The sequence below is a fragment of the Pristis pectinata genome, chromosome 10 (genome assembly GCF_009764475.1).
Source record: "Pristis pectinata isolate sPriPec2 chromosome 10, sPriPec2.1.pri, whole genome shotgun sequence".
NCBI classification, from domain to species: Eukaryota; Metazoa; Chordata; class Chondrichthyes; order Rhinopristiformes; family Pristidae; genus Pristis; species Pristis pectinata.
Genome location: NC_067414.1, coordinates 84,497,241 through 84,512,982, shown reverse-complemented (window position 1 = coordinate 84,512,982; position 15,742 = coordinate 84,497,241). Strand labels below are relative to the sequence as shown.

The window sequence follows — 15,742 nt, the reverse complement described above, 5'->3', positions numbered from 1 at the left end:
CCACCACATTAATAGCAAATATTGATCCTATTTAACCACAGAGAATCACAGCCATGCACAAACTGTCCTTTCTCAGTACCCCAGTTAGTGTTCCAACTGTTTGGGTTGATGACATACTGACGTGACAGGGTAAGAGATATTGGAGCAAATCAACGATGACTGTTTCTGGTTCTTGCCTGATATTAATGTATTGATTAACACAAATACTATTAGTATTAGGAATACAGTAACTGGTTGGAATTCAGTCCCTCAGGTCTGTTCTGTATTCATATAGATGATGATTGATCTACACATTTCCATTTACCTGCTTGTGTTCCCAAATCTTGATATCTGGGCCTAACACCAATCTGTTGGTGATAACGAAAATTTCAATAGTTCTGTCATATAGTCTTTTGGGAGAGTGTTCCAAATTTTCACTGAAATATTCCTGCTTAATTTGCCTTCTAAATAGCATAGCCCTAGCTTTATTATACCCCTTGATTTGGATTTCCCAGTACAGAAAATAATTTTTCTACATCTCCACATGTGTCTTAAGTTTAAACACATTCTCCACCATCTGTCAGGCTAACATAAAGCAGTCTTGTTTAACCTGCCTTCATGATTTAACCCTTGCATCCCTAGTAGTATTCTAGTGAGTCTGTCCTGTGTCTATTTCCAAAGGAGTAAAGAGGTTTGATGATCAGAACTGAACATGATACTCCAACTGGGGTCTGGTCAATACTCAATACAACTGAAGCACCACTTATAGTGGCATGCAAAAGTTTGGGCACCCTGGTCAAAATTGATGTTACTGTGAATAGTTAAGTGAGTAGAAGATCAACTGATCTCCAAAAGTCATAAAGTTAAAGATGAAACATTCTTTTCAACATTTTAAGCAAGATTAGTGTATTATTTTTGTTTCGTACAATTTTAGAATGAAAAAAAGGAAAGGAGCACCATGCAAAAGTTTGGGCACCCCAAGAGATTTGAGCTCCCAGATAACTTTTACCAAGGTCTCAGACCTTCATTAGCTTGTTAGGGCAATGGCTTGTTCAGTCATCGTTAGGAAAGGCCAGGTGATATAAAGCAAATACCCTGATTCCTTAAACCTTGTCCCAACAATCAGCAGCCATGGGCTCCTCTAAGCAGCTGCCTAGCACTCTGAAAATTAAAATAAATGATGCCCACAAAGCAGGAGAAGGCTATAAGAAGATAGCAAAGTGTTTTCAGGTAGCCGTTTCCTCAGTTCGTAATGTAATTAAGAAATGGTGGAGGTCAAGACCAAGAAAACTTTCCAAGAGAACTGCTCATAGGATTGTAGAAAGGCAAATCAAAACCCCTGTTTGACTGCAAAAGCCCTTCAGGAAGATTTAGCAGACTCTGGAGTGGTGGTGCACTGTTCTACTGTGCAGCAACACCTGCACAAATATGACCTTCATGGAAGAGTCATCAGAAGAAAACCTTTCCTGCATCCTCACCACAAAATTCAGCGTCAGAAGTTTGCAAAGGAACATCTAAACGAGCCTGATGCATTTTGGAAACAAGTTCTGTGGACTGATGAAGTTAAAATAAAACTTTTTGGCCGCAATGAGCAAAGGTATGTTTGGAGAAAAAAGGGTGCAGGATTTCATGAAGAGAACACCTCTCCAACTGTTAAGCACGGGGATGGATTGATCATACTTTGGGCTTGTGTTGCAGCCAGTGGCACGGGGAACATTTCACTGGTAGAGGGAAGAATGAATTCAATTAAATACCAGCAAATTCTGGAAGCAAACCTCACACCGTCTGTTTAAAAAAAAAAAGCTGAAGATGAAAAGAGGATGGCTTCTACAACAGGATAATGATCCTAAACACCTCAAAATCTACAATGGACTACCTCAAGAGGCACAAGCTGAAGGTTTTGCCATGGCCTAAATATCATTGAAAATCTGTGGATAGACCTCAAAAGAGCAGTGCATGCAAGGCGGCCCAAGAATCTTCACAGAACTAGAAGCCTTTTGCAAGGAACAATGGACAAAAATCCCCCAAACAAGAATTGAAAGACTCTTAGCTGGCTACAGAAAGCGTTTACAAGCTATGATACTTGCCAAAGAGGGTGTTACTAAGTACTGACCATGCAGGGTGCCCAAACCTTTGCTTCGGGCCCTTTTCCTTTTTTGTTATTTTGAAACTGTAAAAGATGGAAATAAAAAGTAATCTTAAAATATTAAAGAAATGTGTCATCTTTAACTTGATGCCTTTTGGAAATCAGGTCATCTTTTACTCGCTTAGCTGTTCACAGTAACAGAAATTTTGACCGGGGTGCCCAAACTTTTGCATGCCACTGTATATAAAAGTATACTAATCCCTTCAGGGAAAGCATTCTTTGAACTATAAAATTAAAAGTGCCCATTCTGAATGGCTTGTAACTTTTATTTGTAGTGTGCAGTAAAAAAATATTGATTTTGAATGTTGTTTCTGCAGAGATGATGGTAAAGATGGCTTAAAGTTCTACACAAATCCATCATATTTCTTTGATCTGTGGAAAGAGAAGATGCTTCAGGATACTGAAGATAAAAGGAAAGAGAGGAAACAAAAGGTTCTCTTTCATTAAATTTATAAATTTGAAGTGCATGTTTAAATGCATTGAAAGAATAAATGCAGGCAATTTGTATAATCATTTTAAGTTTTAGTGAAATGTGAAATCCAGGTCTTTGCTAGAATTGATTAACAGGCTCAGGAAGATGCACTTAAGTTTTCTGCAAAGCCTAGATTTAGTATTTTTTGACATGATTAAATATGTAGCTGATCATAAAATAAATCACTTAGCTTTTTGAATGCTACCCAAGTTCTCTCCTTAGTTTAACTCTACAATTGTGAATCAATGCCACATAGATACCTCACTTATTACTAAATTTTACCCATAGCAGAAACCAATAGATCGTCCTCGAGAACCTGACAAAATGCCTAGAGCACCTCAAGACAGGCGAAAAGTATGGGAAAAACAGGCACCAGGATTGGAACTTGCTGTTGATGGAGATTTTCCACAGAAAAACAGGGATAATATCAATGGACCACCAGTGTACCCTGAACCAAGGTTTGTACCAATTCAGTTTGGAATCTCTAAACTAAGCATGCACATTATTGTGCAAGTCAGATTGTAAAATGAAATGCATTTATCTGATTTTTGTGTTTGTCTTCACTCAAAATAGCATGTTGAAGAATTGAAAACTCTTTAATATTTTCAGTGTTACAATAATACTACTTTAAATGAAAATTATATTTTAAATTATGCACTGCTTCATTGCTTTGAATGATTGAGTTGTAGTATATTACTGGCCAGATATGGTTATTTCCTGCTCCCTCCAATAAACGAAATGCAAAATTTGTATTAGTACAAAGGCCTTTAGAAATATAGAAATATCTCGCCAAATGAGATCCAGTTGGTGATGTGTACTGTGTAAAGAGAATATAAAACTCATGATAATTCTCTCCTTTTTAAGGAAGGAAATATGCATTGAACATAATGAGGACCATCTTGATCACCTTGTACAGTCGACAGTACCTTTTAGGCACGTTACTGAACATCCCAGTGGTATAAGTGACAAACTCTTTGTTTCAAGACCACATGAGCCACCCCCACCACCACCAGTACAGACAGCTGTTGAAATGAAGCCAGTGCTTCCAGCTTTTAGGTAACTAAAATTCACTGCGGTTCTTATTTACCTTTTGAGTTTTGGCTAATTTCAGAATCATCTGATTATGCCTCCACAGTGGTGCCAATTGCAAAATAAGAAATGCTTTGCATTATTTTAATCGCAAAGTAAAGTTACAACAACTTGATCAACTCCTAATTTATAATCTCTTGCACATTTCATCACATTCTTTTTTTGCTGCCCTGCCCTATTTTCATCTCTGCCTTTGTTTGGAATGACAGCATTATTTTTTTATACTTAACCAGTTTTTCTTCTGTGTTGTTGGTACATCATGCACCTGCACCAATGCAGTGGATGGTAAGGCTAAGTGACTATTCTGGTTTTTAATCAGCCGACTGCAAGTAATTTTCTCCAAATTGAAAACACTAATCATCTCAATTATTTGAAATACAAGAACTTTCTGTTTTGACCAAGCCTGTTCATTTCATTGATTGTGTATAATTATCTCTATCTGAGTTGTCTCCTACCCAATCACTTTAACCTGGTGTCCCAAAGTATTCATTTGGTTTCAAAAAAACATCTGTGCTACCATCAACTCAAGCCATACTTTATAAAATTTCCATTTCTTACAAAGCATTCAGCTTGCCAGTTAATCAAAAATGCTGGTCAGTCAAGAGTTGGTTTGCCGTTCCCTCAGCCTGGCCATTTACTGGAACGTGCTAGTTTTAAGTGCTAAATAACCAAGGAGTTCCTGCAGGTGAGCACATCCCTCTTGTTGTTCAATCCTGAGTGGAGTATATTAGCATGTCCCACATACTTGTATTACTATTATATACAACTTTTATAGTATTATTTGTGCATACATCAAAATATTCTGCTTGCCTTTTAAAATGTCTGTGCACATCATTTTGACATTGAAAAAGACCCAGTGTTAAAGTAAAATGGATTTACAGATTTACTAAATTAACTGATCCCTTTTAATTATGCAAGCAGGTTGCTCAATTTTCTTAATCTTCCGTGAAAATTTCCTGTAGAATTACAGGAGGACCACGTTCAGGCTATAAAGTCTATCCAAGTCCCTTGAAAGAGCAATGTGGATAGTCCCACTTCCTGTACCTCATTCACCTATGTGGCTCTTGCACAAGGACTTTGTTTGTAGATCTGTTGTCCCAAAGCATTTGTTGGATTCCCATGATTTTAATTCAATGTTCATTGACGTACAACATCGATAAAGGGATCTCAAAGATCAAATAACCTTTGTAAAGTTTACATAACTCCTTCAAGAAATCAAAACTCTGTCCAGTAGGCATTCTGGATTTGCATTAACTCATACGGAAATATGAATTAGCAGCAGGAATATACTACCCAGCCACTCAAACCTGCTCTGCCATTTAATAAGATTATGGCTGATCCAATTGTAACTTCAATTCTGTATTCCTGTCTACCCATGGTAACCTTTCACTTTCTTGTTTATCAAGTATTTATCTATATCCGACAATATTCAAAGACTCTGCTTCCACTGCCCTTTGAGGAAAAGAGTTCCAACAAAACTGAGGGAAAAGAATTGCCATTTTTGTCTTAAATGAATAACTCCTAATTCTAGATTCTCCACATCTGCCCTGTCAAGATAATTAGGATCTTCTACATGTCAAGTTGCCTCTTTTCTAGACTGCAGCAGATATGCCTTTCCTACTCACTGTTCCTCAGAAGACAATCCACCTGTTATTCTAGTGAAACTTCACTGAACTGCTTTCAATGTATTAATGTTCTTCCTTAAATAAGGAGACCAACAGTCCACACAGTACTCCAGATCCTTATTAAGGCATAACTACCCTATTTTTAAGCCAATACCACACATTACTTCTCCAATCCACTTTTAAGCTTTCCTTTACCCTCTTTTATATAATACTTGATTTTCTCCACATAAGCAGCAATTCTCTTCATTGGTCTGGAATATCGATCCAGTGGCATGATTTCAAATCTACTGCAGGGGCTGATGAACTTAATGTCAGTTAATTAAATAAACAACTGTCAATGTGACCATAAAATCATGAGATTGTTGTGAAAATGTAGCTGCTTCACTGATGCCCTTTCTGGTAGGAAATCTTTGCCTGACTCTAGACCACAGAAATTTGTTCATTCTTGACAACTTTTTCTGATGGCCATTCTGTTCTTAACATTGCTTACTCAAGGCAATAAGAAATGGACAAATGCTAGCCTAATCAGTGCTGTTCATATCCCATGACTGATTTTTTTTTAAATAAATGATTTTGGGAGCTATAGAGGGTTGTGTAGTTGATGTCTTTATAATCTTGAGGATTAATTAAAGACTCTTGTTTTATACTTCTGCCTTTCATTCATAGCCAAAGCAGTATAAACTTTTTGAAGTCTTCACTATAGGTTTGACACTAGCCATCCTCCTCTGCATGGTATATGGGTTTGGGAATATAGTTCCCATGTACCTGCCCTTTAGTGGAAACTATCCATAGTCCTATAAGCAATCTGAAGACAGCATCTATCAATTAAAAGCTTCATGCATATGGCTGGAATCAACTGTGGATCCAATTTACACCCATTGAGGATTTTTAATAATCAAGCAGAAAGGTCAAGGACTGAAGGTCACAGGTACAAAATAAAGAAGAAAATTAATTGTAACGTGAGGAGAAACTTTTTAACTAACCTGTAGTTGGGATCTGAAATGTATTGCCTGCAGATGTGGAGGCAGGTTCCATTATGGCCTTTGAGGGAATTGGATAAATGGTAAATTTTGCAAGGCTATAAAGAAGAGACTGAGTTGGGGTTCAAACTAGTAAATTGCTCTAGTGAAGAGCAGTCATTTTAGGAAAAGCAAACCTCCTTTTGCTTCTGTATATATTTGATTAAAGTGTCATTTAATTTTAAGTGTCTTGGCTTTCCTTTTCAGTTCTAATTCTGATTTGATGGATCATCGACTTAGATCTCCAGCAACAAGCAAGGCAACAGTTTTTGTGAGCCCTGCTGTTCCACCTCCCCCTCCTCCACTGCCGCCGCCACCACCACCTCTTCCTGTCACTATGCCAGGAGCTTCAGTCAAAGCTACCATCAACTCTACTCCTCCACTTGCTCCTCTGGTTTCTCAGCCTGTGGTATCAATGCCCCCAGCAACACCTCTTCAGATTGCCCCTGGAGTACTTCATCCAGCTGCTCCTCCTGTGGCTCCCCCATTAATAAAGCCTTCCCTTCCAGTTTCTGTAACAGCACCTGTCGTTGATATGACAACCTTTCCAGCTCAGACAAATGAAGGACAAGGGCTTCCTCCTCCTCCTCCACCACCACCCCCACCCCCATCTGGGCCACGATCCTTTTCACCACTTGGAGGACCTGTCCCACCACCACCTGGTCCCCCTCCTCCACCATCCTTTGGTTCTAGACCTCCTATTCCCTTGGTCCCACCATCATCTCCTTCCCAAGCACATCCAGGATCTGATGCCAAACGACATCCATCTTCCCTGCCAGTGATAAGTGATGCTAGGAGTGTTCTACTTGAAGCAATTCGCAAGGGTAAGTTGCATGATATTACCATATTCAAGTTTTTTTGAAAATGTATGTTATTGCAATTAGAAATGTATACAGAGACCAAGTCATGATGTAGGAATTTTGTACACATGGTAACTCGTGTTTTGTGCATCTTCCATTTTTCATCTACGTGCTACTGCTTGGCAATGTCGTTTACTCCAGATGCATGCTGCTGACGCTTTGCTCTACCTCAGCACCACTTGATCTCTCTGCTCCCTCTGTTTTGTCACACAGCTTGCCCAACAGTGTAGGTTGAGCAGAAATTTCCTTCAATTATTTGGGAAATTAAACAACTAATTGTGAAAAATTGAAATTGTTTGCCTTTGATCCCTCTTCTAAACTCTGCTTTCTGACCATCATTCCCTTCCCTCTTAGCATCTGCCTGAAACAGAAAGACAGCTCACAACCTCAAATTTGTATTTGATGCTGAGATGAGCTGTTGACCATGCACCCACTCATCACTAAAATGATCTAATTCCACCACTATATCATTGCCCAAATCAACCCTGTCTCATCTCTTCGGAAAGCGATCCATGTTTTTGCTATCTCTAAACTTGATCATTCTGCTTCCTCACCTCCAATCTTCCAGCTTCCATTAACATTTGCTCATCCAAACTTATTTTCCATATCTGAACTCTTCCACCAAGCCGTGCTTACCAGCTATCCTAGTTCCTAACAGCATCAGTTTTAAAATCCTTGTTTTCAAATCACTGACTCACCTTGCCCCTCATGGCTGCAGCACTCATTACAGAATACAGTCCTCCATTTCTTGCATCTTGTATCCATAATTTCAGTCAATTCAATGTTAGTCGTCATTTTCCTGATTTGCCTAGGCCCTAAGCTCTAGCATTTCCCCTCCACCTCTCACTTTATTCCTTTCAGTCAAGTTTATTGTGATAAGTGAAAGTTTATTTTCATATGCACAAGTACATGTATGCACAGGTGCAATGAAAAACTTGCAGCAGCATCACAGACACATAGCATCATATAACCAGCATTCACAATTAAAACATAAATTATACACTTCCTTTTACAAGAGAGAAAATAATTAGAACAAAAAAGAAGTCCATTTTAGTGCAAAGTAGATCATGGCTGATCTGATCCCCTCAACACACTTTCCTGCTCTCATCCCATCCCACCCCACCCCCACCCCACCAGTCGATTCCCTTCGAGATCAAAATTCACAAGCAAAACATAAATTATACACTTCCTTTTACAAGAGAGAAAATAATTAGAACAAAAAAGAAGTCCATTTTAGTGCAAAGTGGTCATAGTGTTGCTAAACTGTGGTGATTAGGGTTTTGCTGGTTGGTTCAAGAACTGAATGGTTAAAGGGAAGCAGCTGTTCTTGAACCTGGTGGTGTGGGACGTCAGGCTTCTGTACCTCCTGCCCGATGGTAGCTCCATGACTATGTTTTGGTCAGTATCTTGAGATCGCCTTCAATGACCTTATGTTGAAATAATTATTGTTAATCGTTAAATGCCTTGATATTTCCACAATGTTGAAGGTGTTATAAGAATGCATTGTTTGACATACTGTTCCATCTAGTTATTTTCCCAAAGGTCTTATCCTGATTCTAGAAAGGTGTATTCTCTTTCCCACTTCACATTTTAAAAAAAATTAATTCAGACCTCCTTTAAACCATATCGGTTTTCTCTGTCACTTGATATTGTTTTCTCTTGCATTTTTTTTTCTTGCTATTTGAAGTGAAGGTTCTGTAACATTTGCTGAAATATTCCACAAGAAAGCTAGCAGAGATCTGAATGAGAGTTTGGAAATTCGGGGCAACTGGCCCCATGGTTTTGCCAAATGTGCTGTGATTTTGGACTCTATGTAGAGCCAGTGGCAGAGTGTGAACTTCAGCAGGTTCCTTAGGACTTGCCCTGCATAATCTGCTGAAGCTGCATCAAGAATAGTAAGCCCATCCATTGGAATGGGAGGAAATGGTTGCAGGAGAGTGCAAGTTAAAATACTTCTATTTACTGCAGTTGTTTCATGTATAATTGATTGCTTTAGGGTTTTCTGTTTCAATTTTAAGTTAGAAATGGTTTATTTAAAATTTTGGGATATCAAATGACCAGCAATTCAGAGAGCATGGCTTAACTGGCTGTCTAAGTAATTCTTTCTGCAGAGCTTGTTCAGCCCCTGCCACATGATACCAGTTGCACTTGCTGATCACCTGTAGCTGGTGCTGGGGGGAAAATGGAAGGGGATGGGGTGTTTGGAAGTTACCTGGGTGGATTATATTTTGAAGGAGGCTGGCTGGCAGTTTGTACACTCATAAGTTCTCCAGTTTAGGGTTTGTTGTCTTATTTCTAGAAAAGTTAAGAAATTGTTGCAGTCAAGTGAACATGTTTTTTTCCTTACATTATCTGAAATATTATGATAGAAATCGCTATCAGTAGCAAGCTATCTGCACTCACTACTGAGCTGTGTACTTTTTCCAGATTTATCAAGGTCAATTTTCTGGTAAACATATCCCAATCTTAAATGGTGGCCTTGGCGACCTTCATGAACTAAGGGGCAGGATAAGTTCCTTCACAGAACGGCTGAAAGGGCAAAAACTTCCACTCATGCTCTGGCTTGCCTATCAAACCTGTCAAGAATCTTTTGAATGCATTTGGATATCCTGACATGCAGAAACATTCAAATATACATTAAATGTTCAAAGCAAAATGCAAAGTCTTTAAATGTAAAGGAAAAGTTTAAATCTATCTGGATAAGTTATATATACCGCATGTATATTCTGGTGTATATAATGGCCTAAGTGTAGAACAGTCATGTAATTGTACACTGCTGTGTTTATTCTTGAATATGGCTTTATCCCCTTCAGAATTCATGGCACATTCATCTGATAAACCCTTCAATGAAAATGAAATCTTAGATTGTGTCATCAAATGTTTGAATAATCTCCTTTATTGGTAGGCATTCAACTTCGCAAGGTAGAAGAACAGCGTGAACAGGAGGCAAAACATGAACAAGTTGGAAATGATGTTGCCACCATTCTATCCAGGCGTATTGCAGTGGAGTACAGTGATTCTGAAGATGATTCTGAATTTGATGAGGTGGACTGGCTGGAATAATCAATTTCTACAGTGTGGAGTTTGGTGTTGACATTCATTGTGGTACTCCATGGGAATGTATCCACATTTCATAGTGGGGGTGGGAGGGGGGGTTGCGGGGTTTGTATTTGTAACACTGACCTTAACAGACACTTGATAGCAGTTTTCTGGGAGGGAGAGGCACAAATAATTTTTGGTTCACCATGCATTACTTTTGATTCAGGCTGATGTTTGTGTGTTGGTTACAGTTCTGTGGAGAGAGTGTATTTTTTTTGAACAAAAACAAACCACTAAGTATTAAAATTGGGACACTGTATATTGCTACAGGACCTATTTTAGGAATCTTGTGCTTTGTCTGAATGCACTGGACTTTGAAAAAAGATATTTGTACCTAAATTGAAGGGCAGCTCTAATTTGTACTATTAAAGCACATTAGAAATGCTATTTGTAAGCTAGGTCTTGCACTATAGTTGTTTCAGATGTGGAGAGACAACCTACCCTTGTAGAAAACATTGCCCAAGTTAGTACTCTGTAAACAAACCATATGCACTAATACTCCATCATGAGTAAATGGACTGCCTGTAATAAATAGAAGTCTTTCTTACATTGTTGTGACTTGCCTTACTCTAACATTAATAATTTAAATACAACTAATTTTTGGTTGAATGTACTATTTTGCCTGCACATGTGCTCATCTGTGAAAACTACTGATTAGAAGACACTACATTACCTATTTAACTGCAAGTGATACAAATGCATTTTCTGGCATTTACTGTATTTAATAAATCGGTTTGTTTGAAATCTCTTTAGTGATTATATTCTGCTTTAAAATTTATACATCATTCTGGTGCCTTTAGTTACATTTGTAGTTTTGTTGCCATGAAGTAATAATTCAGAAAATTCACGAGGTATATTTGTTTGTTTTTTGTCACTAGGTTATTTTGCACCTGATTATAAAATGGGTCAAATGTGGGTTGGGAGGGTCATCATGCTAAATGTGTGCCATTTAAAATTGCTAACTACCTTCCTTGAAGTTTGAAGGTGATAATTGCCTTGTCACATTTACAGTGAAAAGCTTTTGTTTGCATGCCATTCAGACAGATCATATGTACAAAAGGAAAACAGTAACAGAATGCCAAATGTAGTATTACAGTTACAGAGAAAGTGCAGTACAGGTAGACAAATAAGGTGCAAGGGCCATGACAAGGTAGATTGAGAGATTTAAGAGTTCATCTTTATCATCTAAGAGGTCTGTTCAAGTGTTAAAGAAAGGAAAGTTTAACCTAAGCTATTGCTAAATCGTGTATTTATAGAAATATACATTTGCAGACAATCTGCCAACCTTCAGGACTGTAAAAGTAACCTACATTTTAGTGCAGTGATACATTAGCAGGTCAAGGCAGAGGAAGTGGAAATGATTGCTTAATTTTCCACGCTGTTTGATTCTCAACCACAGCAAATTTTGATCTGGAGGTCTCTGATCAGAGTCCAGGTCCATCGGTGTTGGGCCTCTACGTATGAATCTTTGATGTACAAAGCTATTTTTCCCACTATGATGAATAGTACACCACTCTACACTTGTAGCAATGCACTGTACTCAAATGCTTATTAAGCATTTCACTCTGCCTTTGACAATGTTTTGTTTAATGAAACATTTTCCAGGAATGCAAATATTTTGTAAATCAATGAATGGCTGTATTTTAATTTCACTAATGGAAGAGTCCAGAACAAAGGGACACTTTTAAAAAAAAGATGGAGCTTGAAGAATTTTCAGTGGATGAAGTAGATAGAATTTAACATCTGTATACAAGAGGGAGCAGAAGGCTATGGGGGGGGGGGGTGGGAGGAGGGGGAGGAACACAGTCACAAAGTCCTTAAAATTTGGATCCACTGAATAAATAATTTAAAATATGATTTGAGTGACTTAATTTAAATTGGTGATCCTAATAAATGGTGAATTGTGGCATAAACTTTTTTTTAAAAAGAAAAACGCATCTTCAGATTAGTTGGCTTAGCATTTGTTGAAACAAATCATAAACCAGTGATTGTAGTTCACTTCTGAAATTCATTAGTTGATACTCAAATTCATACCCATCTTCAATTGTGTCAAAGGATTGTTAATGGATTCCACATCTCATAGAACTTGCAATTATTTCTACACATTGTACAGCAAAATAATGATTTGGTATGTGCAAGGGAGGTATTAACATTTAACATTTGAAATAAGTGCTTCTGGATAATTTAATCTGCTCTGGCATCAGTTATTGGTTTATATAATGACTTTGGGAAATGGATTTGATTAATACTGAGAACATCATTCAATAAAGAGAAAAAATGCAAAAGATATTTCAAAGCTCTGACTGCCAAGTTTTGAGGCAAATGTTAATATAGCTGCAGGCAATTTTTATTTCTCTCTATTTCTCTGACTGACAAATGGCTGTAGGGAGGGACAGTAATGTTACTTGGCAGATTACATTTTGATAATCATACCAAACATTTAAAAAAAATAGGTTCAGGAGTAGTTCATTCAGACCTTAAAGCTAGCTCCACCATTCGATATAATCATGAATGACCATCCATCTCAAAACCATGCTCCCCTGCTGTCACCATTCCACTTGATACCTTTTGCCTTTAGAAATTTATTTCCTTAAATGTATTCAGTTACTTGGCCTCAACAAGCCGCCTGGAGTAGCAAAATCTACAGGTTCATCAGATAGTTTCTCATGTCGGTCTTAAATTTCTTTCTCTGTAACTTTGGCACAAAGACCCCTCATTCAAGACACCCAGGCCAGGGGGAAAATTCTCCCAGCATCCAGACTGACTTCCCTATTTTTTTAAATTTCATTCATACCCCTCCCATTCTTTTGAACTCTAGTGAATACAAACCTAGTTCAGCTAATCTCTCCTTGTATGTTAGTCCCACCATTTCAGGAATCAGTCTGGTAAACCTTTGTTGCACTTCATCCATGGCAGGTATATCTTGGGTAATGAAACCAACACTGCATGCAGTACTCCATTTATGGTCTCAATGTAACAAGTTATCCTTGCTACTGTACTCTTTCAATGAAGGCAAATGTATCATTTGTCACCTTAACTACTTGATGCATCTGCATTTTGTCTCCAAAATTGTATTATGTACAACTCAAGATGTTTCCTGGTCAGTCTTGAGTTTTTCCTCAGTAGAAACAATACCCAGATCATTATCAGAACCTTGCGAGTTCAATCCCACTCTTGAACACAAGGTACTGAGAGGTGCTATTTTGCTAAGTACCATAATTGTTCCTCTTCAGTCAAATTGAAGCTCCGTCTGGCTGTTCAGGTGGATGCAAAAGATGATATTTCAATGAAAGCAAGGATTCTCTCCTGATATCCCATGTAACATTTCCTCCTTAATCACGACCACTATTTATCTAATATGTTTAACAAGACAAAGTAATCAATTGAATGCAAAGCAGCATTTTGGAGTATTCCTGGGCCTGTGGGGAAAAAAAACCACAAAACATTTCTTGCATTCGATATGCTCTTGATGTGTTAATCTCAGCCCAGAAGAATGTTTTCACTAGGATCTTGACATCAAACCATTCATTCGTTTGTTTTTGACACATTGAACAATATTACACCAGTACTTGGAATGTCACACAGAATAGCCTTGTCTATTCAACTAGTCAAATTTTAAAAGTGAACTGCCTTCCTTTGCTTACAATGTCCCATTGAATTCGGCAGCTTAATAGCCTGTTCCATTAAAACAACATTAAAGGTTCTTATTTAATATGTTATTGGATGTAATAGATAACCCATGGTTCTTCCTATTAATGTTAATGTAATTTGACATCAAATGACAAAAAAAATTAGAATAGATGACCAAACAGAGATTTTGAGGAGTCTGTTAAAGAAGGATAAAGTAATTGAGGAGTCTCAGGTGGGAATTAAGATATCCTTATTTGTCATATGTACATCAAAACACAGTGAAATGCATCTTTGCATAGAATGTTCTGGGGGCAGCCTGTAAGTGTTGCCATGCTTCTGGCACCAACATAGCATGCTCACAACTTCCTAACCCATACGTCTTTGGAATGTGGGAGGAAACCGGAGCACCCGGAGGAAGCTCACGCAGTCACGAGGATACCGTACAAACTCCTTACAGACAGTAGCCGGAATTGAACCTGGGTCACTGGCATTGTAATAGCGTTACGCTAACCACTACACTACCGTGCCCTTAGCAATTGTGACTAGTGGAGAATAATGTGGAATAGTTAGAGGTTCCATCTGCCTGGGCCACAAGTTCAGGAATTCCCTCCCTATACCCCTCAGTCTTGTTGTAAGTAGGCCTACTATGGAAATGCCGTTGGGTGTTTAGAGAATTTTAAAAACTGCATTTTTGGCCACATTATTGAATTAGTCTGTTGCTCACTATTTTATGGCAGAACACCATAACATCCACCCTATCAGGTAAGACTTCCATAACACAAAGCTATTCTGTGCAATCTTCCAAGTATTGATGTAAGATGGTTCAATTTGGCAGAAACAACACAATAAATGGTCTGATGTCAAGATCCCAGTGAAAAAGTTCCTCTGAGCTGAAATTAACACATCAGGGACACAGATCAGAATATTTATACAGTAATTTCTCTCTTTTTGAAACTCTCTGAAAACCTTCAATGTTCAGATAAGCATAGATTTAACCACGTATTTAATTCCACTTCCATCATTTCGAATTCCATTTGTTTCACTGTGAAATAGTTTCTTCTCATTCTATTGCAGTGGAAAAATGTCCATGCAACCAAAAATGTTTCAAAGGGTGCAAATATGAAATTGTGCTATATCTTACTGCCTGTCCAAAAACATCTACGTTTTGCTCAGCACAAGAATAAAAATAATCTACTAGTGACCATAACTCTTGAGTTTTACATAAGTTATGGAAAACGATGGATTGGAAATTAATGCCCTCAACTGGACAAAGGCTGATTTCAATATCATAAGGCTAAAGAACTTGGTGGACAGCATGGAGCAGCTACTTGCAGGTAAGTCGACATTCAACACATGCAGGAGTCATTAAAGTGAAAAAGTAGAGATCAGGGCCAACGAGTTCTCGTAAAGGTAAAAGAGCAACAAGTCCAAGAAGCCAAGGGTTAGATTAAAAAAAAAGGAAGCAAGTGATGGGTACAGAGAATTGAAAACTGAAGTCTGACAGGAATGTAAAAAGTGTAGGGGTGATATTTAAAAAAAGACTGAGTCCTCTTTCCCTTGTTCTCTTGTTCTTAATGTACTTATAAGGACAAGAGGATAACGGATGGAAAAAGTAGGACCCATTAGGGACCAAAATGTCAATGTGTGTTTGGAGCCATAGGACATAAGACAGCACAGAAATAGGCCCTTCGGCCCAACTTAGTTAGTTCCATTTGCCTGTATTTGGCCCATATCCCTTCTAATCTTTCCTATCCATGTCTTGAATGAATACTTCTTATCCATATTCACCAAGGAGAAGGATATTGCAGTTAAGGAATTCAAGG

The 15,742-nt window shown here is 38.1% G+C and overlaps 1 protein-coding gene across 2 annotated transcripts in view; it reads left to right on the top strand.

Moving 5' to 3' along the window:
• The window catches only part of wasf1 (WASP family member 1), a 69,409-nt gene extending 58,376 nt beyond the window's left edge, over nucleotides 1–11,033 (top strand). Inside the window, exons 5-9 of one of the 2 annotated variants that reach the window (XM_052024716.1) lie at nucleotides 2,443–2,557; nucleotides 2,886–3,055; nucleotides 3,462–3,653; nucleotides 6,538–7,154; nucleotides 10,096–11,033. In XM_052024716.1, coding sequence (XP_051880676.1) covers nucleotides 2,443–2,557; nucleotides 2,886–3,055; nucleotides 3,462–3,653; nucleotides 6,538–7,154; nucleotides 10,096–10,253 — 1,252 coding nt within the window. In that variant the 3' untranslated portion in view covers nucleotides 10,254–11,033. The remainder of the gene's footprint in view (nucleotides 1–2,442; nucleotides 2,558–2,885; nucleotides 3,056–3,461; nucleotides 3,654–6,537; nucleotides 7,155–10,095) is intronic. The other variant, XM_052024717.1, reaches the window with a different exon arrangement.
• Nucleotides 11,034–15,742: the final 4,709 nt, after the last annotated feature.